Below are 25881 nucleotides of genomic sequence, written 5' to 3'. Positions count from 1 at the left end.
ATGCACACACACCTGTGCTTCTCCTCATGTGGGATTATTTTCTGAAAAACATATGTCGCCATTCTTATGTAAATATGATACTGTGCGTCTAAATAATGATCAGATTCGTGTGTTTGATTTTAGGTATTCACACATTGATTCTGTAAAGATTTGAAATATGATATTTAACCTTAAGGGTAACAAAAAAGGGGAAAGTAGTCATCATTTCGAAATGGAACCGTTTAGAAACTGGGACAACTCTTTTCTCAACTGAGAAATTTAGTGTTCTAGTAGGATTGTACCGTGGTGGAGGATGGCAGATTACTGTCCTCTCGAAATATTTTTTAAAGGTGTAATGCGTTTATGCGTGAAACATTCCTTAAAATCATTTTAGATATGCTCTCCGTAAATGTGCGTAGATCCCGCATAAGCACAAATAGGTTTCTTATGAACAGGTGTGGTAGGAGAGCGTGTACTCACGTGTTTCTGTTGTGGTAAGTGCCCTTGTAAAGAAGTAGAGATGCGTGACCCAAGTTCGAGAGATCTCCTCCTAACTTACAGTAAGAAAGACTCTGCACTTTCCAGTTATTTCCTGTCAGTGTCAGGAAACTGGAGGTAAATGTGTTTGACGATCTTAGCATAAACTCCTAGCCTATTAATGTGCTTCATTATTTCCCTTGGTAAACTCTAGAACTTTCTAGTATCAAAGTAAAGAAGTTAAACCCTATATAGACATCGTATAAGATTTATATATAAGCTATATATATACACACTTATATAGAGAGTGCGTGCACATGTGCGCACACGTGTGCATACGTATTGAAATACATGTAGCCGTGTATACGCACAAACTATTACAGGAACCATGTCATTAAAAAAAAATCTAGAGATAAGCAATTAACCAAATCGCTTAAGCTTAGTCTATCCTGGTCAGGTTCTGTTGCTTAGTAATCTGAGAAAACGTTTATTTTTACCCACCTGTGCTTAAAAAAACAACAAACTCAGCACTTCTGGTCACTGTGGAAACTTCTCTGCTTGGTTCTCTGCTTTCTTCTTCTAGCTTCTGTAAATGGCCCTCAGCCAGATTTTCTCACGACTCCCCTGTAGATCTCAGTCCCACCTTCTACGTGCATTCTTTGTTTTTTCTCTCTCTGCCCAGGGTTGGCTTCTCCATGTGCATTTAGCCCTTGACTTTACTCTGTTTATAAATGCCAGCCAGTCTCTGATCAGTAAATCACCACTACAGACATGCAGAGGATAGGCAGCTAGCGTCTTCTGCCACCTCCTTAGGTCTTAAAAGCTGCATGTTCGATGGGGAGGGGTCTTCTCTGACAACGTAACGGAAGTTAAGCTTTGCTTTGTGTATTCCCCCCAACTCTTCAAAGATTGATGGCGGGGCTGGTGGTGACTCGGGCACATTACTGACTGCACAGACCGTCACATCCGAGTCCGTGTCGACGACGACAACCACACACATCACCAAGGTAAAGCAATCCAGGGGAATGTACACTGCCAACAAAATCTTTTCTGAATGGTTTCTTTGTTCCTATTCACACTTCCAATTATTACGCACAGTGCCAGTGGAATAAAAATGCCTAGATTTAAAGTGTGCAAGAAACTGGGCTCCACTGACATTTGTATTTAAACCAAATCCAAATTGCAAATTTGTAAAGTACAAGGGGGTAAAAATATGTTCTAAATAGCTATACTTAAGACAGCTGTAGGAGCAGAGGGAACCTAATAAAACTGGAAGCCTAGCTTTGGTAAGTACAAGTCAGCTCTCCTGACTGAAGCAAGGAAGTGAAGACTGCCGTTGAAAATTTTCACCGAGTTGTTCAAATCATATACATTTCCCCCATTGATTTAAGATACTAGTGTGTCGATTTGGAGCATTTCTCCAGATCACTCTCTAAATGTTTAACACCTGATGACCAGCGATCCTCAAAGTGTGGTCTCTGCACTGTCAGCGGCAGTCTCACCCAGGGACTTGTTAGCAGTGTGAATACTGTGACCCCACTCTGGATCTTCTGAAACCCCAGGAGTGTTTAGGAAGCCCTCCACGTGATTCCAGTGCGTGACATGGTCATCACCTTTCTAATCCAGCATTATTTTCCAGTCGTTCCTTTTTGCTTCTGCTTCTCACGTTTGGTTAGTGCTTGAAGGTCTCAAATGTATCCCTTGTGCCCTCCTCACGCCACATTTCAACAACAAAAAAAATTTTGTGAATTAAAAAATGTCCCATAAGTGCAAGATGGTATTGGTGTTCATTTTAAAGCATATCAAGTTATTAAGACCTAATGATCTTAGTGATCAGCCTTGTTTCTTACGGTGAAGTGCGATACCTGTGACCGTGTGTAAATTTATCAGTGTTGTAGAGGTTGAGTGTGCACTTTCTCAGGACTGGGTGGTATTTGCTCATTGTTTAGAGTGTCACAGGCATATGATCTCTCAGCCTCTATCATGCCCCAGGCTTCTGTCACCTCGCTCCAAGCCAGTAACTCTGTAACTCTGTGGGCAGTTCACCCAGGAGGTCTCCTCACAGTCTTTGTTCAGCCACATTCCGTGTCCATGTCACAGCCACGTGCAGAATCAAATCAAACACTGGATGAAAATCTTTATATCGCCCTCACACATCTTACCTATCTTAAACCAAGTCCAAGTCTTCTTTTTTTTTTTATTATTGCACTAAACCAAATGAAGAAAATCACCAAATGGATCTGTATGATGCCAGTCAATTTCCCAAACCTAAACTAGATGCCTAAATTATTAGCATTCCTTATAAACTCTACATAAAACAAACAACTACTTCTCCTTTGCTCGCTTCTTTTCAAAAATTGGCCAATTGGAAGTGAAGAAACTCAGGAAACTGTAACGGAATGTTCCAGTGGAGTTGTTTGGATTAAATGGCATCTGTTGCATCTTAATCTCACCTGAATCTTGATAAGATAGTTTTTAAGGTTGCTTTCAGTTTAGGAGTGCTTACCGATGATGCTACACTTTGAACGATAGGATTCTCTATGGAGCTTAAAAATAAAGAAATTTCTAGAACATCAGTCTTCCCCACCCAGTGTGAATTGCTTAAGGATGATCGGAAGGTCTGGGTGTGCGCCATCTCTGTTTTCTCTGATTATGTGTAAACATGTTTTAGTGATTGCTAATCCTCCCCCCCTTCTGTTTCTTTATGACCTTTAGACTGTAAAAGGTGGAATATCTGAAACAAGAATTGAAAAGCGCATCGTGATCACGGGAGATGCAGATATTGATCACGACCAGGTAAAGACTTGAGCTTCTGGTTCTGAAACTGGCCGCGTTTATTTTCTAAGTTTCTGTCATCGTGTCATGTCCCTGTGTCAAACCGCTTCTCTCAGTACCTCCTTCCGAGATGAATGCACCTAAGCTTGGCATAAAGACCCTTCACAGTCTAGACACAGCCTGTCCTTTCAGCCTTCCTAGCACTGAATTAGCACAAAATGTGGGTGGTTTTTCATTTCACACTAGCTTTACACGCACCTTTGGCTCACAATAATCAAGAGGATTTTTGGCAACCGTCAGGCATTCACGTGGGCCTGGTTTAAAGGCAAGTCATCAGTTACTGACGAATAAATGGCAGTTAAACGACACTGGCTTCCAAAAAAATAAGGAAAGCCACTAAGTTTGACTTATGCCTGCTTTCAGGAACTTATCAGGTATTTTTTTATAGCATTAGAAAAGTTGGGCTATTCACTTCTAGATGTTTTCTCCTAGTTATTACTGTTATTGAAGGATAGGAAAAGGTAGTATAAGGTCTCTTACAAAGTGAAGATTTATATGTATTCAGAAAAGATTTTTTAAAGAATTGTACTTCCATTCTACTGTTAAGCTGAACAGGTGACGAATGGAACCGCTGGAGACTTGGAGAGTAGCTTTAATTTTAGACTGCAGTCCCAAGTGATGATGAGAATTTTTTGTTCTGTTATTTTCTGAGTGATTTTAACTCAGCTCTAAAGGAGACCAAGCTCTTTTCCTTTTACAATAATTTGAAGAAATGGAAATGTTCAGTTGACCAAATGTTCAGTTGTCCTCAGCTGGGGAGTAGGAACAAATGATAGTCACCCAGCTTTGAACACAGAAATTTTAGAGAACAAAATTTCTCGTTTAAGAAAGACTTGCTGTAAGAAAGGCCAAACAGGAATAGATTTTCTTACATGCCTAAAAAGAAAATTACTGTTTTTTAAAACTCCTGTATATAGAATTTTACTTACATATTTCATAATTTTTTTTTTTTTTTTTTTGCGGTACGCGGGCCCCTCACTGTTGTGGCCTCTCCCGTTGTGGAGCACAGGCTCTGGACGCGCAGGCTCAGCGGCCATGGCTCACGGGCCCAGCCACTCCGCGGCATGTGGGATCCTCCCGGACCGGGGCACGAACCCATGTCCCTGCATCGGCAGGCGGACTGTCAACCACTGTGCCACCAGGGAAGCCCTCATAATGTATTTTTAAAAATTCCTTGACAGTTATTATAGGTTAAAAGTTTGCCCTGACTCTGAATTTTGACTTAGTAATAGAGCTTCCTAGTAGATGACTATACATGTGTCTGTTCACCACTAGAAAATGAATTACCTGTGTGGAAACCAAGCGTCTGGTTTCCTATACAGAGGATTTATTCTACTTCTCTTCACTGGGACAGTTTTGAGTTGCTCTGACCTTAAGTTGGAGCAAACCATACGTATTCTTACTCTTTTTCCCTCTGGGACTCTCGCTCAGCATTTATTGAATTTCTACAATGTGCTGGGCAGGAACCCACATACTTTGGCCTGATGGAAGGTGAAAATCGGGGTCCTCTCCCAGCCTTTGTTTCGTCTGCCCTCTGTCTCCACCAAACAAGGCCCTTTTAGGGTTTCAAATGCCACTTTTTCCCTTGAGGGGTTACTTGCAGGTTTTATTTTATGTGCATTCTTTCGTCCCGTTTTTCCTGAAAACTCGAATCTAGATAGTAATGCTTCTGAACAGCAGATATTAAAAACACAGTCTGAAACGTAAGTTCCAAAATAACACAAAATAACAAAATTCCTAACTCTCCCATTAGAAGAAAATCATGACGCTGCAGCTTTAGCTGTTGCTGTGAGGACGCACACCTTCAGCCCATTTTAAAACTGAAGTGGGGTGAGGGGGCGGGGGGAGGGATAAATTGGGAGTTTGGGATTAACAAGTGCACACACCGCTATGTATAAAATAGATAAACAACAAGGACCTACTGTATAGCACAGGGAACTATAGTCAATATCTTGTAATAACCTATAAGGGTAAAGAATCTGAAAAAGAATATGTATATGTATAACTGAATCACTTTGCTGTACACCTGAAACTAACACAACATTGTAAATCAACTATGATTAAAAAAAAAAAACAAAAAACCCAAAACTGAGGCCAGATATCCAAATGAAGAGAACAGATATTTACCTTTTTCATGTTTATTTATAAGATGTCATAAACGTTTTTGAGTAAATGTAATTGTGGCTTCTGGTATGCTTGTCACCAGGAGCTCATGATGAGTTCGCTTTCCCCTTAAAGCCTGTAAATGAGATGGTGGAGCTATTTAAAAGTAAAGGAGGGAAATTAGTTCCCTGCCACAAACTGATGTTGATCATGCAGTGACTTTAATGTCATTGACACCTTTTCAGTTCCTTGCCTACATTAAAAGAATTTTAATAGTGGAAGGAAACCCTTCATCTGAGCAGGATAGGAAAAGAAGGAATCTCTTTTGTGCTGGCAAATGAAAGAGGCTTTGCAGGTTCTACACCCGGTGCTAGTTGTGGCTCTCAGCTCTGTACCCGGGAGGCATAAACAACATGGAAAAGTGTATTTCTTTCTAATAAAATAACTTCTCAATTTGGCTGTGCGATGTGATAGTTTTCTCACAGTCTTTACTGTTCCCGCAGTGAATTAACATTTTACGGTATTTAATTACGTGTACCGATATTATGGAAGGAAAGGAACTAAGGGCAAACTGACTTCAAATATGTTTGAAGATGATAATAGCAGTTTTCCATTTTCCCTACTTTTCTGCTAATTAAAGCATGTTTCACGCCTGCTACCTTCCCTTGGGTATCATGTATGTTTCCTCTTTGACAGGTGCAGGGTTTAATGTAGGCAGGTCTTTGTAATGAACATAAATTCAAAGTAGCTGAGAAGTTGTTCTGTAGCCATGTTGGCTCCCATCAGAGCTGTCCTTTCTCAAATTGGATTCCAGAAACCAGCAGGGACTAGACCGTGTTGATTGTTCCAATCTCCCTCTTGCCTCTGAACGCAGACTTAGAGCCTCCCTGATGTACTTGGTCGCCTTCCCCACTCACACTGCAGTTAGTACACGGCAGCACTTGCTGTCCTGCTCTGAGACGAGGTCCCCACTCTGCTCCTGCCCACTGGGCTGCCTGCTCTCCCCACGTGGCAAGCAGTTGTGCTGATGCTTAAGTGGAAGCCTGGTCCCCTGTCTGATCCTCTCTTGTCCCAACACAGGTAGGTTGCCAGAGTTTGTTCCCCAGTGGAAATTTAAGCACCCTCAAGTGTCTTCCAAGCTTCTGAGTGAAAAGTCTTTGGCGTAAAAATAATTCTGGGGGGTAGTTTTATCTTTCTTTGTGGAATGCGGCTCAGGGCTTTGCTCAGTAACCTTCCAGCTGACAGAAATGATATTGCAAACAATAAATGCAGTTGTCCCCAAAGGCAGGTGACAACGCAGCAGGAAAATTGTGCTGCTTTTTTCAAATGTATGTTTTCCTTATGAGATACAGCAATCTCTCTCCTAGTAGGATTTCTTTTTTGTTTTCAGGTTCTTTCCTAGATTTTGAGTGTTGTTCCGTGTGGTTTTCTTTTACTTTTTCCCCCGAGACCTCTTTAAACATCTTTCCCTCTGAAAAACAGGATCTTTCCACTTTGCCATAATCCTTGTATACAGTTTACTTTCTGATCAAACTCAAGAGAAATCTTGTCTGCTTTCTCACAGCCTCATCCAGGAAAACGCCCATGAATCAGTGGAGGGGCAGCCCTCTCCTGCCCTGTAGCCCCCTGGCAGGATGGTCCTGAGGAAGACCCATTAACCTTTTTGCCTTCACTGTTTCCACCTGTAAAATAGGGAGCTGTATTTTATTATCTAAAAGATTAGTCTCTCTCTTTTCTTTAGCTTTACTGATTGTTTGTCGTCATTGTTGCTTGTGGTTTTAATTGTTCTGTGTCCTAGAAGCCAATAGATATTTTTCCTGCAACATCCCTCAAACAATTACTGAGAGCCTAAGAGGGAAAAGATGAGCAGAGCCTGGTCCTGCACTGTGAGTTTTTTTTTTAAAATTTTATTTATTTTAATTTTATATTTTTTAACATCTTTATTGGAGTATAATTGCTTTACAGTGGTGTGTTAGTTTCTGCTTTATAACAAAGTGAATCAGCTATACATATATCCCCATATCTTTTCCCTCTTGCGTCTCCCTCCCACCCATCCTATTCCACCCCTCTAGGTGGTCACAAAGCACCGAGCTGATCTCCCTGTGCTATGCGGCTGCTTCCCACTAGCTGTCTATTTTACATTTGGTAGTGTATATATGTCCATGCCACTCTCTCACTTTGTCCCAGCTTACCCTTCCCCTCCCTGTGTCCTCAAGTCCATTCTCTAGTAGGTCTGCATCTTTATTCCTGTCCTGCCCCTAGGTTCTTCATGACCATTTTTTTTCTTTTTGTTTTTTAGATTCCATATATATATATGTGTTAGCATACGGTATTTGTTTTTCTCTTTCTGACTTGCTTCACTCTGGATGACAGACTCTAGGTCCATACACCTCACTACAAATAACTCAATTTCGTTTCTTTTCATGGCTGAGTAATATTCCATTGTATATATGTGCCACATCTTCTTTATCCATTCATCTGTGGATGGACACTTAGGTTGCTTCCATGTCCTGGCTGTTGTAAATAGAGCTGCAATGAACATTGTGGTACATGACTCTTTTTGAATTACGGTTTTCTCAGGGTATATGCCCAGTAGTGGAATTGCTGGTTGTGTGGTAGTTCTATTTTTAGTGTTTTAAGGAAATTCCATACTGTTCTCCATAGTGGCTGTATCAATTTACATTCCCATCAACAGTGCAAGAGGGTTCCCTTTTCTCCGCACCCTCTCCAGCATTTATTGTTTGTAGATTTTTTGATGATGGCCATTCTGACTGGTGTGAGGTGATACCTCATTATATCATTGTAGTTTTGATTTGCATTTCTCTAATGATTAATGATGTTGAGCATTCTTTCATGTGTTTGTTAGCAATCTGTATATCTTCTTTGGAGAAATGTCTATTTAGGTCTTCTGCCCAGTTTTGGATTGGGTTGTTTGTTTTGTTGATATTGAGCTGCATGAGCTGCTTGTAAATTTTGGAGATAAATCCTTTATCAGTTGCTTCGTCTGCAAATATTTTCTCCCATTCTGAGGGTTTTCTTTTCATCTTGTTTATGGTTTCCTTTGCTGTGCAAAAGCTTTTTAGTTTTATTAGGTCCCATTTGTTTATTTTTGTTTTTATTTCCATTTCTCTAGGAGGTGGGTCAAAAAAGGATCTTGCTGTGATTTATGTCATAGAGTGTTCTGCCTATATTTTCCTCGAAGAGTTTGGTAGTGTCTGGCCTTACATTTAGGTCTCTAATCCATTTTGAGTTTATTTTTGTGTATGGTGTTAGGGAGTGTTCTAATTTTATTCTTTTACATGTAGCTGTCCAGTTTTCCCAGCACCACTTATTGAAGAGGCTGTCTTTTCTCCATTGTATATTCTTGCCTCCTTTACCAAAAATCAGGTGACCATATGTGCGTCGGTTTATCTCTGGGCTTTCTATCCTGTTCCATTGATCTACATTTCTGTTTTTGTGCCAGTACCATACTGTCTTGATTACTGTAGCTTTGTAGTGTAGTCTGAAGTCTGGGAGCCTGATTCCTCCAGCTCCGTTTTTCTTTCTCAAGATTGCTTTGGCTATTCGGGGTCTTTGTGTTTCCATACAAATTGTGAAAATTTTTGTTCTAGTTCTGTGAAAAATGCCATTGGTAGTTTGATAGGGATTGCATTGAATCTGTAGATTGCTTTGGGTAGTGTAGTCATTTTCACAATGTGGATTCTTCCAATCCAAGAACATGGTATATCTCTCCATCTGTTTGTATCATCTTTAATTTCTTTCATGAGTGTCTTATAGTTTTCTGCATACAGGTCTTTTGTCTCCTTAGGTAGGTTTATTCCTAGGTATTTTATTCTTTTTGTTGCAGTGGTAAATGGGAGTGTTTCCTTAATTTCTCTTTCAGATTTTTCATCATTAGTGTATAGGAATGCCAGAGATTTCTTGCACCATGAGTTTTGAGGCAACTGGGTAATTTCAAGTATCACTCGAGTGTGGAGAGCATAAACCACCCTGGAGGCTTTACATCATTCCTTCAGTCCATACATCGAACCTTAACATTATCTTTATAATCTTAGCATAAGTCTCAGGTTGCAGATGAGAGTCCTAAGGTCAGAGAAGATCTGTTTTCTCCACGTCTCACAGTGCGTGCCAGGCTGAGTGGGATTCAGAGCCAGCGTGTTTCTCCTACATGTACCATTATTTGGCAGTGGACTGGAGAAATGGGAAACCTGGGGAAATGAGATGCATTCTCTTTTAGAAAAAGGAGCCCATTTCAAATCTCCTGCTTCCTCAAATAAAGCAGTGAAACTGTCTTGGCAGGAGGAGGGATGGATCCCAGGTGATGGCTATGCTCGTGTACAGCCATCCCAAGAAACAGCCTCTTCCTCTACTCACAGTGCTCTCTCCTGACCCCACAGGCGCTGGCCCAGGCCATCAGGGAAGCCAGGGAGCAGCACCCCGACATGTCGGTCACGAGGGTTGTGGTGCACAAAGAAACTGAGCTGGACGAGGGGGAAGAGTAAGGTAAGAGCCTCGTCATCGGGGCCTTTCTCATGACTTCTGTATTCCTGAACCTGCCGAGCGATGTGAAAGGCACGTCTGCATCATGGTGCCTGTCTCCTACAGTTCATCTGATCTTTCAGACTTTTTCATCTCCAAGTACATCTGCTCGGGTGACCTGTATATAGTTAATTATAAACTCTGTGGACCCACGGGCATCGTGTGGTGTTAATAACTGCCATGTATTGAGAGCCGCTAATAATCAACATTTATATGTTACTTTACTATTTGTAAAGCGCATTAATATGTTATCTCAGTGTTCACAAAGAGCCTGTTAGGAAGGTGCTATTGCTTTCGTTTAGATGAGGGATTTTTGTCGTAGGGGCCCAAAGGGGAGATGAGTTAATCTTTTAAATGGAGACATTAAGAACTCTGTATCAGAGAAGGAACCATAAAGGCAAAGATTGCTTTGACTGTATAAAGAGGTAAAAATTTGAGCCAAACCAACAAAAACAAAAGTAAAAGGTAAGTGATAAAGTTCAACGTACCTGGCAGAGACAGGATTAATATCCTGAATATATTATATTAAGAAGCTCTTATGTGTCATCAGAAAATGTAAACACTTAAGTAGAAAAATGAGTAGAGGATTAAGCAAGTAAACCACGTAGAAACTAAGTGAATAATGAGCAAAAAGTATTCCACCTCAGTATTGTTTACATCAGTACAAATGAAAAATTCACTGCTGAATCTGGCAAAGTGTATGTTTTTAGCCAGGGTTGGGGATGTGGGGGGGCGGGGAATATACTTATGCTGCTGTATCAATTAGTAGTATTTCCTGGAGGGCAACTTGGCAAAAACCCACGTCAGACGTGCTTACCGTTTAAAGCACTGTGAGAAATTTATCTTAAATAATCAGAGACGGATACAAAGATTTACCTACAAGAGTATCACATGTTTATATATACTAGCAAGAAATTTGAAACAATCTAAATGGCCAGCAGTAGGGAGTGGTTATACATTATGCTGCTTCCATGGGATGGTGAAGTACATATAGCCTTTAAAAGTTGCGTTAAAGGGTTCTTAAACACTGAGTAAGTGTTCCTGATCATGTACGTATTAGGGTTTTAAAAAGCAGGTTTTATCACACAGCACATATACTTAATATTGCATTCTTGTTTTTAAAATGATCCGTACATTGGTCAGTTGATAGATAGATCCCCACTGGAGGGACTGGTCACATAACCCGTCTTCCTCCTTGTGGCAAGACTAAGTGCTCTCCCGTCGTAGGGCGTGAGGGGTCCTACCAGTGCACAGCCTCCCCTCTGACTTACTAACGTTTGCCAATCTGACAGATATGAAATGGCGTACAACTTAAGACATACGACATGTAACTTACTGCCATATAAATTTCTTGGTCATACAGATTCTTGATAGATTCTGGATACTAATCCTTTGTCAGTTTTATGTGTTCAGATATCTTTGTTTGTGGTTTGTCTTTTATTATCAATATAGGGCAGTATATTAATATATTGAATGTAGTATTTAATATGTAAATATAGTTGAGTTATCAAGCATTTCTTTATGGCTTATGCTTTTTCCATATCCTGAGGTGTTAAAGGTATTTTCAATCTGGAAATTTTAATGTTTCCTTTCATGGATCAATCCTTAATCTATCAGAAATTTTTTCTGTGTGATTAGAAACAGTGATTTGTTTGTTTCCCGTATAAGTAGCCAGCGTTCCAGCCCTGTTTATTGAAGAGCTCGTCCTTGCCCCGTCTAGTCTGCGGGTCAGATATCAAGTGCGTGGGTGTGTCTCTGAGCACATTCATTTCTATCAGTCTGTGTGTCTGTCCCTGCCCCAGTGCCATATAGCTTTAAAATGAGAATTGGTATCTAGGAGCACAACACTTCCCAGTTCTTTCTCTTCAAGAATGTCTTGGCTGTTCTGGGCTCCTTCTGTTACATATAAATTTCAGAATCAGAGTGTTAGGTTCTAAGATATCCTGTGGTATTTTGATTGGAATTGCATCTGCTCTGTAGCTCAGTATACTGAGAATTACGTCTTTATGATATTGTCTTCTTTTCCACAAATATTAACATCTTTCCATTTATATAGATCTTCTTTAATGTCTTTCAATAAAATTGTGTAATTTTTTTCCCCAGAAGTTGTTGCTGGCATAGGGAGATACAACTAACTTTTCAATACTGCTCTTATATCTAGCAACCTTACTCTTTATGTTTTAGATGATGTTTTCAACACAGGGTGTATAAAGGGCCTATGAGCAGAAATCATTTAAAGTTTTAGCACAAGCACAGTATCTGTTTTACCTGAATTAATGTGCTATGTTACATGCAAGTCTGAGAACATTCTTAGCTAGGAGTCAGAAGATCAAGTACTGTGTTTTAATCTTGCCAGATCTCAAACTATGGGACGTTGGGTAAGTCAGTGGGGCTGGTACAATCTACCTTTTCTGCTTATATATAATATGACAATGAATGGGAAAATTGAGTGTTGTACAAATGTAAAAATAATGCGTATTTCTCCTCTAAATTCTATGAATCAGTTACTTAATCAGGAATATGAGACAAAAATTAGTGACCACTAGCATTACCAGCACTTCACCTTCATTTGTGGTTTTTAATAAGCTTTAAAATAAATTAGTTATGTCATTGATTCTTAATACCTTATATTTATTTGTTCAGTGGACACACACACACACACACACACACACAGCCTTTGAAGTTTGCCTGTCTCGGAGGCCATCTTTTATAAGCAGCCTTGTTAAACAAATTTAGGAGGTTAAAGTGTAAATTCACGTGTAAGATGAGCAAACTAGATAAATTTGGAAAGATTCATTTATTCATTGAAAAATATTTAGCAAGTGCCACAGCATGCTAGGCCAGCTTAGGCAGTGAGGATTCGGATGGTCACATTGGTAGACAGCACAGTCCCGGTCCCCTTTCTCAGGAAGGATCCACTCCAGGAGGGGAGGTGTCAGTATTAACAAATAGAATGTAATTGCATATCTGATAAATGCTCCGAAGGAAATAATGTGAGATGAGAGAACGAGATAGGGGGCTTGAACTGTTATCAATTTAACCTGTTACTTGAGAAATAGAATTTGAGTTGCAATCTGAAGGACAGATGGGAGCTACCTCAGTGTCTTCTCACAGTCATTTTAGCATCTCCGCTCCTGACTGGCCGCACTTGTTCTTGAAAAATTTCCTTTGCTGATGCCCGTCAGGGCTGGGAAGAATGTGTTTCCACTGTTCCAGCTACCCTCTGGCTGCCCTGCCAGAATCCCACAGAGGCAGCAGTGGCTCAAGGCAAAGAGCAGGACCAGGACGGTGTCCCAACGTCAGAAAAGAAGAAGAAAGAACTATTTGTGATGTATCGGTCCCGTCTCCCTTTTCGGGCGTGAAAAGCTCTCCTCCTGGTCTGACCTGACCTCTTCCTTTGGAGTAGCGCTGACCTCTTGATCAAGCATTGAGCGTGGCAGGTGGGGAAACAGAAAGACGGTCAAAGAACAATGTGCCGAGTACTGAAGTCCCGGTCTGCTTCCCCATGCTGGGCGGTTGCCAGCGGTGAGGCAGAGGGGCTGCGTGCAGCTCCACGAACAAGAAAACGCTTGGAGGAGCACTTGCCTTGATCTCTGTGTCGTTTTTTTTTCCTCTTAAGGGCTACTCCCTCCTGCTATTTTATTCTGAATGCATATTTATGAGCCCTTGAGTGGACACAAAATGTTACTGACCTCGTCACCACTAGAATGGTGTCCCTGCTGGTCCTGATGAAAAGGTAGAAGAGCCCAGGCTTGGGGGTGTGGTCTGCGCGGCCCGAGAAGGAAGGAGCCCCAGCAGGGGGAATGTGCGACCCTGCTTCAGCTGGTGCCGTAAGCTCTGTGAACGCAGACTTCAGACGAGCCTCTCAGACTCCTGGAGTAATCATTGACGTTGCATGAAAAAGTGAAGGACGCCTCCTTTTCATCGGAAAGCAGTGAGCGGCCCAAGGATCACATGATGCAAGAGCAGCCTCTCACCTATTCACTCATTTTATTCCTTTTTGTCGTTACTGTTCATTATACAGGTATTATGGAAGTCTCATTAGGTATCATCTACTGTTCTACCACTGAGATTTCAAATCAAGGTCTGTACTCACAGACAGTAAAGCAGTGGTAGCAGCATAGAGTCTCAAGTTTCATCAGAGGTTCTGGACTGAGTTTTGTGGGAACAAAAAGGCGAGATTTCTGAATCAGGATGGGGCATCAGAGATGGCTTCTCACTGGAGCTTCACGGCGAGTTGGAGTGAGCCCAGGGAAGGAAGGCGTGGAAAGGGGGCGATTCAGGCAGGATCTGGTATTGTGCACCAGACACTCCAGGAACAGGGCAAAATCAGGTGCAGCTGCCTCGCAGGGCACTTGTAGCAGAGTCATGGGAGATGAGGGCGCAGAGGGGCAGAGGCCCGATCACAAAGAGTCTTAGAAGCCAAGCAGGAGGCTGAAATTTATCCTGAAAAGCTGTAGGGGTGCTCCTTTGTATTTGAGAGGTGGTGAGGAGACAAAGGCTTGTGACTTTTTGACCGTTTGCATGAGGATACGGAAGTTAGTGAGTTGGGAGGACAGAGGAGTGGGGAAAAATGCCAGATAACGCCCGGGTCGATGGTGATACCTGTAATTTCAGTCATGGAACACATGGATTTCATTTTTCACATGTCATGTGCAATGTGGCCAGTCCTTTCAGTTTAGCTGCCTTAAAGCAAAGATGCGTTTTTTGTTCTCTGGTACTATAGGAGAGACCAACTGTCATGGGAATTATAGTGAAAGCTTGGAAGTGAATGTATAAGGCTCTGTCTTACACACACACACACACACACACACACACACACACACACGCACGACATGGTTAATTGGAAACTTACCAGATAGTCTGAGTGTTAAGAGGAAGTGTAACAGCAGATTTGCTGGGTTCAAATCTACTTCTTAGTTGCGTGATGTGTGCCGTTTATTTCATTCCTCTATGCCTCATGAACTGGAGGTGATAATAGAATCTGCAGAGGGTTTGTGAATAAGGCATGTTGTAAGAACTTTTGATAACATAGAAGGCCAGCCATGAACCCGTTTTGCTCTTAAAAGTCAAATAAAAACTTCTACCCCAGAGATGTTGAGCTTGAGATGCACGTGAAATGTCTTCATGAAGAGGTCCAGGAAGTAGCCAAGAGCTTTGAGAGAGAGAGCGAGAGGAAGAAAGAGAGAGAGAGAGAGAGAGAGACAGACAGACAGACAGACAGAGAGAACGGCAGGCTTCAGAGCAGGAGGTAGACACACCTGAATGTGTCATCCACTGATGAAGCCTACCCAGGGCCAGGTCAGAGAGGCGGGACCTGGGGAACAGAGGAGCTACAGGAGGAGTGAGAAGGGCAAGAAGATAGAAAACAGGGAGATAAGGCGGCCACGAAAGCTCCAAGAGAAGCTAGCTCCAAGGAGAGCATAATCAGCCTTAAATATGGCAAAGAAATCAGGTGCCTGTGTCCTCTGGAATTGTCGGTACAGAATCGACCTGGGAGCTTTGTCACAGCTCCTTCAGTCAAGTAGTGGAGATGGAGCCTGTAACAGGTTGAGGAAATAGGGTTTACACAGAGTGCTTTCGAGAAGCAGGAACACTCAGTAATTGGCCTTTTGCTTTTCCATCCGCCTTGCCTGCCTTCATCTGAGAAGACAGAGCATTGGCCTGACAGAGCCACTGGAGCTAGTGCAGTGATTACTAAAAACCTGGTACATCCATCATTCCGTGGAGACTGTTAGGTGGACCCTGAGTTCCAGTCCCCAACCCACAATAAATAACTCTCAGTTAGTTGTGTTGCTGTCTGTGCTAGCCTGCATCTATGAACACCAGTTTCTAAACAAGATAATATTGTGCTCCAACCAACATTTCAACCAACCAACATTTCAAAGTCAGGGTGATGTTCACGGTTTCAAAATGAACTCGCAAAGACAACGGGAAATTAACATCAGCTGTCTAACTCCCTTGACAAGAGAGAAGAATGACGTTGGCCGATCGGAGCTCTAGCCGATCACGAGCTACTCATGTACATGCGAGCGTCTCCCTGTCCTTGAAAGAAAAGCACCAGCCTGTTGGCATCCAGATGCCGATTTTCAATTCAGGGATGTTTCAGGCTTGTTGGTTTCAGTTGTGTTGCATTTTTATTTTATAAGTTTGCCTAGTTGTAGTACTCTTGTACCAGAAATTAGCATTTTATTACAGCTTAGTTTTCAATATAAGTTAATCAAACATAAAATGAAGACTTCTACATAGAAATGAAAAGCCATTTTGGATTTAGTGAGTTTTAGGCATTGCCAGTTTTCACTGTGGAATGCTGGGGCATACTCTGTTTAACATTTATAAATCTGGCAGGTGCTATCAGTGAGTCACAGTATATTTGAACTACCCAACAGAAGGGGCGCTGGTTGCCCCTGCCATTGTCCATTCATTAGCACCTGGGAGTCACTGATTCCCCGGAGTTTGCTCTTGGACAGAATCATTATTGACTGTTGTTTTTACAAATGAAACCATATGTATTTTTTCTGGCAACAAAAAAGCAGAGGCGGTCATAGTTTTTTGAAAGGGAAAGATGGTAGAAAATGTAAGTGGCCCATAATTGCTCTGCTGCTAGAGATAGATGATCCCTTTCACAGTGTATATACTTGTGAGCACATACTCAGATGCACTCCCGTGTGTTCTCACACCTCTGTTTATATAGGCTGATCCTGTTGATGCTATCACATATCCGGCTTTTTCCTCCGCTTCACAGTACCTTGTAGATAAGTTTGCCCATCATTATCTCATTTTCCAACAGCCATCGAATAGATGCAGGATGGTTTACTTGAGCCCTATTAATGGGCATTTAGGCTGTTCCTCAGTTTTCACAAGTAAATTCACAGCTGCAGAGATTACACTTATGTGTACATTTGGGAGGCATTAACTTCATTGTTTCTCTAGGACAGATATTTTTAAAAATTAGAGTTGGTGTGCTAAAGGTTTCTTTTTGACATATTGCCCGCCTGCCCTCCTTAGAGGTTCTACAAAGTTAGACGCCCACTAGCAGTTTAAGAATATCCCCGTTTCCCCACATCCTTGCCAACACTAAAGATTATACGACATTTGAAAAGTCTTTGCCAACCTGGTGAGGAAAGAGCATTTGTCCCCTCCCCCCCTTTTTTTAAATTGTGAGGAAAGAGCATTTTTTAATCGTTACTATTGTTCATTGCTAAGGAGGTCACAGTACACATATTCACACATATGTGCACACAAACACAATTTCCATTTCTTTGAATTGCCAGTTTGTATCCTTTGTCCACTTATCTATTCAGGTGTTTATCATCTTTTATCTTTTACAGAGTTAAGGTTATTAATCTCTTAGTCACAAATGCTGGATGTTTTCTCCAGTTTTTCATTATTTTGGGGAATTTAAAGTGGCACCAAAAAGGGGGGGAGAGAGCAAGACAAAATTGACCAACAGGACACAGGCAGGCCGTATCCAGAGTTTTGGTTTGTTTTTCAGCCCAAACAGTATGTCACGGAATTTGAGTTAATTATGAATGCTTAAAATGGGAAGATATCTAGCGATTCGAGAAACATCAGAAGCTCTAACACCGAGCCTCCTTTCTCTCAAGGCTGCAGTGGCTCAGTAGGTGCGGCCACTTAAGGGGAAGGAGGGGCTCTCCAAGTCCCCAGTGTCTCTTCCTTCCCATCTCTTCATGTTGAGGTCCCGGTACCCTGTCTCCCTACTTACATGTTACCCAGCCAGTCTCTGAGGAGTGTGGAGGTGGTGGTTATGACTTTACTGTACCCTAGTGCAGGGTGTATTTAAGAGTATGGGAATTAAAAGAATATTTAATTTAAAACTGCATATAGACCATCTTCTTCTCTCCCCGCTCCGTCCGCCTTTTTATGAGGAAATAGCATCCTAGAGATTTGCCATAGGTCCCTTTTCTATAAGAACCATCAAATACCATCCATGTGTAGAGCTGAGTATAGTTTCATTTGTTTCAAGAACTTGTCTAATGTCAGATAGCTCAGATACTAGCTTTTAAATAGTAATTTTAAATTTTAATGTAAACTTGTGGGTAGGTTAGGACAGAATTTTGCGGGGGGAACGAATTAATAAGTCTGAGTGTATGTGTGTGTGTTTTTAAGATACTCCTGTGCTCATGAGGATTATAGTGCCAGGACATGTTGGCCCTATGTTTCTTTAACTCTCATGCATCAAAATGGTTAGTATTAGAGCAAGTGAGAATCTAGCCTTGTTCTGTTCGGCATGGTAGCCAGTACTCACGTGTGGCTCTTGAGCATTTGAAATGTATTCCAAATTGAGCATTGAAATGCTATTCCAAATTGAGATGTCCTGCAGGTATAAAATAACGTACTGGATGCTGAAGAGGTCAGAAAACATTGTTAACTAATAAGTGACGGAGTTGGGTCTGGAAATGAGTTGTTTTGATTCCCACTAACCTTCCTATTTAATGAAAATACGAAACGAACACTAAGTGAGTTCTATTCATACATAGTTCAAAGACGTTTTTCTAAAAGATAAGGGTTTTGTTACTGTTTTTTTAAAGCACAACTTTTATTTGATACTACAGAGAAATTTTTCTCATCTCTACTCATGAACCTAAGATTGACAAAAGCTTAGCTAGAATAAAGTATACCGAGTGTGCCTTACTGTAGTCCATTTGTTATTTAAAAGAAGCTTTAAGATTTTGTCGAATGCTTTCATATCAAGTTCTCACAAAATTTGAACTCAGCAGGGTGAATGAGAAGACCTTCCTCTAGCTTTACGGCCAAATACTAACTACTATTAGAAATCTTTCTCAAAGCTTCAGATGTGGGAGATTCGGGAAAACCAGTTTTTTAAAGAACTAAGAGTCCTCCTGGGATATCACAGAAGTAGTTATTCAACAAAAGAGAACAGAAAAATGAACTTGAAATTTTTTCCACTTAAATCAGCAGATGAAACTAATGGTGAGGACAGGCAGTAGTGCTTTGTTCCTAGAATACAATTCTGTTTATTTTTCCCCTCCCAAGCCTTTGCTTTTCAGCCTGGCCTTGCCTTGCAGATTAGTCGCTATTACTTCATTCATGGATTCATTAATGTATATTGGGAACATACTGCGTTCAAGGGACTATGGTAGTTGTGAGAAAGGTAAATGCATAGGAATAAGTGTACAAATAACATATAGGGTAAAAAATAGTGTTTAAAGAGAACCTAGGACTTCCCTGGTTGCACAGTGGTTAAGAATCCTCCTGCCAATGCAGGAGACACAGGTTTGATCCCTGGTCCGGGAAGATCCCACATGCCACGGAGCAACTAAGCTCATGCGCCACAGCTACTGAGCCTGCGCTCTAGAGCCTGCGCGCCTAGAGCCCGTGCTCTGCAACAAGAGAAGCCACCGCAGTGAGAAGAAGCCCATGCACCACAACGAAGAGTAACACCCTCTCGCAACTAGAGAAAGCCCACGTAGGGCAATGAAGACCCAACACAGCGATAGATGATAGATAGATAGATAGATAGATAGATAGATAGATAGATAGAAGCCTAGCTAAAGGGCTATGAAAGTCAACAGGAGAAACTGTTCCTGGTTGGCAGATCAGGGAAGACTTCCCCGAAAAGGAGCAGAAAGCTCCTGTGTGCAGAGCGCGGGGAGGATTTGAACATACAGAGGGGGGCAGAGAGGAGAGGGCACATAGGAAAACCACGCGCTGGACGTCAGGAGAAGCAAACCCTACGTTGTGTCTGTGTGTTGAATTCCAGCAGGGGCTGGAAAGATTTGTCAGAGGCGAATTGCAAAGGGAATTACACTCCGTGTTAGCACCTTAGTTTAGGCTTTGCTCTGTAGGTCATCTGCGTAAGGGAAGAGCATTTTCAGCACCATCCTTCAGTAAGATTAATTTATCAGTGGTGTGCAGGATTGATGGAAAGGATGCTTGATTGGATGAAGTACCCTGTAAAGAAACCATTATACTGGTTCATGCAATTATTAATGGGGAAACTGAACTGGCCATCTCTGTCTTTAAGAGTAGAGTTGAATTGGGTTTGGAAGTAAAACCAGGAATGAAATATCATATGTGAAAATCCATAATAATAGTATCAGCTCACATTTAATGAGTGCCTACTCTGTGCTGAGCTTTGTTGGAGAACTTTGCCATTTATTTCAGTTAGTTCTCACAGTCATTTAGGATGCAGATGACAACACAGAGGCCTGGAGAGGTTAAGTCCCTCCCCCAGTCACACAGTCCGTGAGTAGCAGAGCCAGAGTTGACCGTCCGTCAGTCTGAATCCGCACTGCGTATTGCTTTGCTGAGGGATTCATGATGGGAATCTTTCAAGTAACAAACTCCCACTGATGTAGTTGAAACACACTTCATTGTAGAAAAATTTATTTTGGACAGAATGTCTTTGAGATTGCAGCTACGATATGTAGCTAAATGAACAATAAAACCATTATTTTATAAAATAATCATGTTTAAAAATGAGGCAAAATGGATGATGCTTTCATTTGACAGGATATTCCGAAATTGCGGTGTGTGTAGTAATTCTTTAGGTGGAGTGACTGGAATGTGCATAAAGGCTCTAACACAAAGATGACTGTTAGCTTTAAAGAAAACCCATTTAATTGGCCTGCCGAGATCACTGACAGCTCACCCTTTCCTCAGAGGTAAGGGAGCATGGCTGTCTTAAAAATGGAAAGAGCTTTGACGGTTACAGGGTGGGAGGAAAAGGAGATGCTCTTCCTAAAACGCCCTCTGGAGGGGAAATAACTGCAGCTAAGAGAGGCAGAGACAAGCCTTTTTTTTTTTTTTTAAGAAACATCTTTATTGGAGTATAATTGCTTTCCAATGGTGTGTTAGTTTCTGCTGTATAACAAAGTGAATCAGCTATACGTATACATATATCTCCATATCTCCTCCCTCTTGCGTCTCCCTCCCACCCTCCCTATCCCACCCCTCTACCTCTAGGTGGTCACAAAGCCCCAAGCTGATCTCCCTGTGCTATGCGGCTGCTTCCCACTAGCTATTTTACGTTTGGTAGTGTATATATGTCCATGCCTCTCTCTCACTTCGTCCCAGCTTCCCCCCCACCCCATGTCCTCAAGTCCATTCTGTACATCTGCGTCTTCATTCCTGTCCTGCCCCTAGGTTCTTCAGAACTGAGACAAGCCTTTTTTGTTTCGTTTTGTTTTGTTTTAGAACAAATGGAATTTCAGGGAAAACATCTCAAAATTGACTCTCCTGGAAGCAAAAATACTTAATTGACTTGTGGTGCTAGCAAACTTTGAACGGAATTTTTGTCTTTGAAGTGAAATTGTGTTGGCATGTATGTTAACAAGCACAATATATCTGGCACTCAGAGGGGAGGGAGATCAGGGGGCCAAGCTTGTCCTGAAAGACCTAAATCTGAGACATGAGCCTCAAAAGGGCCCACGTGAGAGCCTCCTAAGAAAAGAGCAACCCCCAAAAGAGCATTAATATATCCAGGCAAACCAAGGGATACAAAACCATTTTGCTGAATTATTTGTAGAAGAGATTTGGAGTGCCATTTGACCGAAAGGAAAAAACACTAGATTTCATTTTTCCTTCTGTATTCAGAAGCCACACAAATATCTGTGAGAGCAGGAAACGCCAGTAGGTTAGGGAGCAGATTCCATAGAAGCAGTTCTCAAGCTTAATGGTCTCAGGAACACTTAAAACTTACTGAAGAGCCCAAAGAGTTTTATGTTTATGTGAATTTTGTTAATTGAAATTTGATCTATTTCTATTATAAATCAAATAGTTTTCAAGATATTTATTCAGTTAAAAATAATCACCTAGTGAAAGAAGCCTGTCTGAAAAGGTATCATGTACTGTATGATTCTAACTCTATGCCATCCTGGAAAAGGCAAAATGACTAAGACAGTAAAAAGATCTGTGGTTGCCACTGACCCCACTAGAAGAGTCTCTAAACATTGGGAAGCTGTCAAGCTCAAGGTGGCCAAAATACAGTTTCCAAGAGTTATAATTTTCACACGAAAGCTTGAATTTTATCGTTGGCAACAAGTTCTGTCAATTGTTTGCCTTGAAGTGAGAGGCTCATCTCATTTTCAAGAAAATGCCTGCCAGATATCCAAATTGAGCAGCGTAGTTTGTCAGTAATCCTCTCAAGTAAAGAAGTGTTTTAATGAAAACAGCAGCTTCAACTCACAATTCAAACATTCATACAAATTCACTTTCCTCCTAGACATCTCCTGTACTTCTCTGTATGCAGCAGGAATGTGTTACGCGTACTTTCCATTTCATCACACAGAATACTAAAAAGATGTACTCCAGGGTAGAGATGTAAGAAAATTAATATTTTTTTCTGTTTCATCCAGGACATCCTTAAGTGAAACTGGCTTGCTTTCTTGCTTGCTTTTTATTTCACTGTGAGTGCGTGGTGGTAAAAGAACGCAGTGACTTCGGGTACAGTTTAGTGTCACTGCCTTGACCTGTGTGTGCTAAGATGCCAACAGGTTTACTCACCATTGTTTCTGCATCATCAGGGAAAATGTCCACACCTGACAAGGGCAGATAGTGTCTTAGGATGATTATGAAATAGCTTTGACTTTATAACCCCCTGCAAGAGTCATGGTGACCCCCAAGGTCTACAGACCACAATTTGAGAACTGGTGGGTCTAAATTATAGTGGTAATACAAACATTGTAAGAATTGACTATTTCCTGGTCTAACCACATAGACATTTATCATACTTGCATTTTTGGCTCTAGGATTTTATATTCTTACAATGAAGATTCTGTTTTAAAATTAAATATGCAAATTGAGAGCCAAGGAAGAATAAAATGAAAGTTTAGAAATAACTGAAATTCATAAACTGTCATATTTAAAGCCGAATTTCACACCAGAGTACACGGACCTCATATTTATTTAGGAAATAGTTGCGTTGTGCCTTACATAAGTAATTTACTCACGTTTTCAAAATCTCAGGCTGTATTACTGGCCTGTGGTAATTGAATCTTCATTAATCTGAAAGGGTATGTTTTCTTCATTATTTTAATTATTTCGGATAAAAGCCACAGCTTTGCATTTTTATTGAGACTCCCCTCTGGATGAGTGCTTTACCACTTGTCATGAGGATGATTTTTTTTTAAGTGCACATTTGCTGTTCGCCAAATCAGTTTCTGGAGTAGAGCACGCTCCAGATTGAGACCATGTGAGCCCCTGTCTCTGGAAACTCCGAGGTTGTGCTTTTCAGATGACTTCATAGAACTGTGCTTGAGCTTGACTGATTCCCCACGGCTCACCAGGCACACTGAGAAAGATAAATTGAAGACTGCACTGGACACTCTGTAAAGACTTAAGGCAAAGTAGGCAACCAGCATGTATCCTTGAAAAATTTAGACGTAGAATTAGACCTGTGATTAGATGAAACAGCTACATTGACCTGTTCTCACATTGGCCAAGAGAGGGGGACACAAGCTAAGGAACGTGACTTTAGTAGTTAGAAATGTTCAGTGACATTGTATAGTCTGGGGGTGGGAAACTGAAGCAAGGAATTAGTGGTTTGGGTTTTTTTTGTTTGTTTGTTTACTTGACCAAAATTCTGATAACATAAAGTATAACTCATACTTAACAGCTATAACCATATCCAAACTCGAGGTGAATGATGACACTGTCGAAAGTAGGTTGAATTAATTACAATAATAATAATTAATATCTGTCAATTTGCATTGACGAAGAATCCAGAAATCTGTGTCCCCACCCCATTCATTCCTGTCCTCCACGCTGTACATCTGTATACTCATCTTACCTATCAGGCGCTCTCTCACTTCCTTGCATCTTTCCTCATTCTTTTCTACCAACCTGAGGCAGCTTTTATTCACTTCAGTGAAGTCAAAATTACTTTTTCTTCTTCTTTGAATCTAACTTTAAAACCTACATTGCTTTCTCTTTTTTTTAGATTTTTATTATATGAATTACCTCTGTGTTATAGTTAACTTTTTGGTCAGATTCTTATTTGCCACTTGTTTCTCGTGTGCTAGTCAATCCTTCAGGTATTTTAAGGCCCTGAAGGGTGGATCAGGCTCTCATGCTTGTCTTCTGGTAAAATACTGTTTACTGTAGAACCAGGCAGATGGGAACTGTTGATTACTTGATTTGGAATTTGGTGAATCTTACTTACATTTTTTTCCCAAGCCTGTCTTTGGAATATTTAAGCCTTGTCTCTTTTTTTTCCTCCTAGAAATTCATTTTATAGACAACATTCAACTTTGTGAACCTGAAAAATTTTGACCATTCCAAGTCTTAATGCCACACCACTGCTCCAGCGAATTTATACTACGACTGGTAACAATGGCCAGAAGCCTGAAGAATTAAAATGCCAACACCAAACCTTACCTTAACAGCTCTGGTCTATACCGTTCCCCCGCATTTTAATATATTATTTTGTTTTATAACCACTTCTAAATACTCTTGGTTATTTCTTTTCTTTTCTTTGTTTTTTTTTTTAGTTAGAGAGTTTCGTTTTTTGTTTCCTGTTTACTTTGTGTACAACTACCTGCTTTCTGTGACTCATTTTGATCAAATGATAGTGAACAAAGCCAGCCCCAGCTGGTAAGGTGCTGTTCACTGGAACAGGTGCTGTTGTGCGGAAAGGAGACTCTGTGACTAATTTCGATAGTGGCTTTCCTTCTTCCGGATGCTTCCCATTGAGTTCGTACAAGTCAATATTTACAGAGTTCTCAGTTTGCGGTAAATATACTTGTATGAGAAAATATTAATGCAGATTAAAGGCGTTTCTTACATCGTGAAAATTTTCTAATGTTTGAGAATTTCATTGGGGCTACTTTTTGATATTGAACCCTTTTGACTTTCCAGTACCGTGACTTTTTACTTGTAGCAGAAAGTCCGGGAATCTCCAAACTGGAGAATTATGATGAAGTTCACTGACCACGCACTGTGTTTAGAGGCCCTGTCGCACCACAGTGCCGATGCTTCTCAGACACGGGCTCTTCGGCAGCATTCCAGAAATAGGAGGGGAGAGAAAGCAGTACCTTCCCTCCTACTAAAATATTCAGGCAGCTTAAAAACCTTAGTGCTTTCTTTCTTAACATGTCCAAATTTCAGTACTTTCCATTATTTGAACACTCGTGTAGAACACTTTGTATTAAACCTCCTTGTCTCCATGTAAAACTGACCTTTTGTTATCGAGCAGGTGTATCTCTTTCAGATAGCGTGATGATCCACACAGGTGTGAGGTTGCCAGGGTGAGGAGTTAGGGCCGTGGTGGTTTTTTGACGGTTGTAAGAAGGCTACACCATTTAAAGCTGACACCAGAGACCTGATAGGGACTTATTAACTGTATTGAAAGTCTTTCCTTTGCTTTGGCCCTATGTAGAGTTATGACGCCAGATTAGATGCCTAGCAGCTTCCAGTTGTATTAAAGGATATTTTGCTTTCTGTAATACTGTTATAAAATAAAGTTTGTTTATTCTCTAAACTTGTCACTTCTCTTTTTATGAAGGTTTAAAAAGATAAGCTCAAGTCGTACTGTCAGTCAGAAGTTCTAGTATTTTGTGGGACGTAGCATTTTTAAAATCTGTTATTCAGATCTTTTATAATTCACGCTGCTGCCAGCATCACCGATTTCAAGTGGCTAAACCGATGTCAAATGTTTGTAAATCTACTGTTTAGAACGCCAGTTCCTTCTGCCTGGTTACGTAATCCACCCCAGCTTGTACAAGTTCTCCAAGGCATATTTTTGCTTGTTTTCTTTGTGTATTTTTTGTTTTGTTTCAGGAAATATCTTAGCTGCACCATCTGAAACCTGGTCCTCTGCTTCAGTTTTGCTTAACAGTCCAGTGGGTCTTAGTGCCTCAGGCAGAACGGGCTCTGCTGAGGGCTGCGTCCGTGTCTCATCAGGATTTGCCCAGACACATCAGATGAAGTGCTGGATTTTCTGTCAAACGTTAAAAGCATTATATA

The 25881-nt window shown here is 41.0% G+C and overlaps 1 protein-coding gene across 21 annotated transcripts in view; it reads left to right on the top strand.

Moving 5' to 3' along the window:
- EPB41L2 (erythrocyte membrane protein band 4.1 like 2) overlaps positions 1-25396 on the top strand; it is a 215324-nt gene extending 189928 nt beyond the window's left edge. For 20 of the 21 annotated variants that reach the window (XM_079938894.1, XM_079938884.1, XM_079938888.1 and 17 more), the window contains 4 exons: positions 1365-1463; positions 3172-3252; positions 9792-9897; positions 24140-25396. In XM_079938894.1, coding sequence (XP_079795020.1) covers positions 1365-1463; positions 3172-3252; positions 9792-9896 — 285 coding nt within the window. In that variant the 3' untranslated portion in view covers position 9897; positions 24140-25396. The remainder of the gene's footprint in view (positions 1-1364; positions 1464-3171; positions 3253-9791; positions 9898-24139) is intronic. The other variant, XM_079938895.1, reaches the window with a different exon arrangement.
- Positions 25397-25881: the final 485 nt, after the last annotated feature.

The sequence above is a fragment of the Stenella coeruleoalba genome (genome assembly GCF_951394435.1).
Source record: "Stenella coeruleoalba genome assembly, chromosome: 12".
In the NCBI taxonomy this organism is placed as follows: domain Eukaryota; kingdom Metazoa; phylum Chordata; class Mammalia; order Artiodactyla; family Delphinidae; genus Stenella; species Stenella coeruleoalba.
The sequence above is the reverse complement of the archived record's forward strand: the minus strand, read 5'-3'. Positions and strand labels throughout refer to the sequence as shown.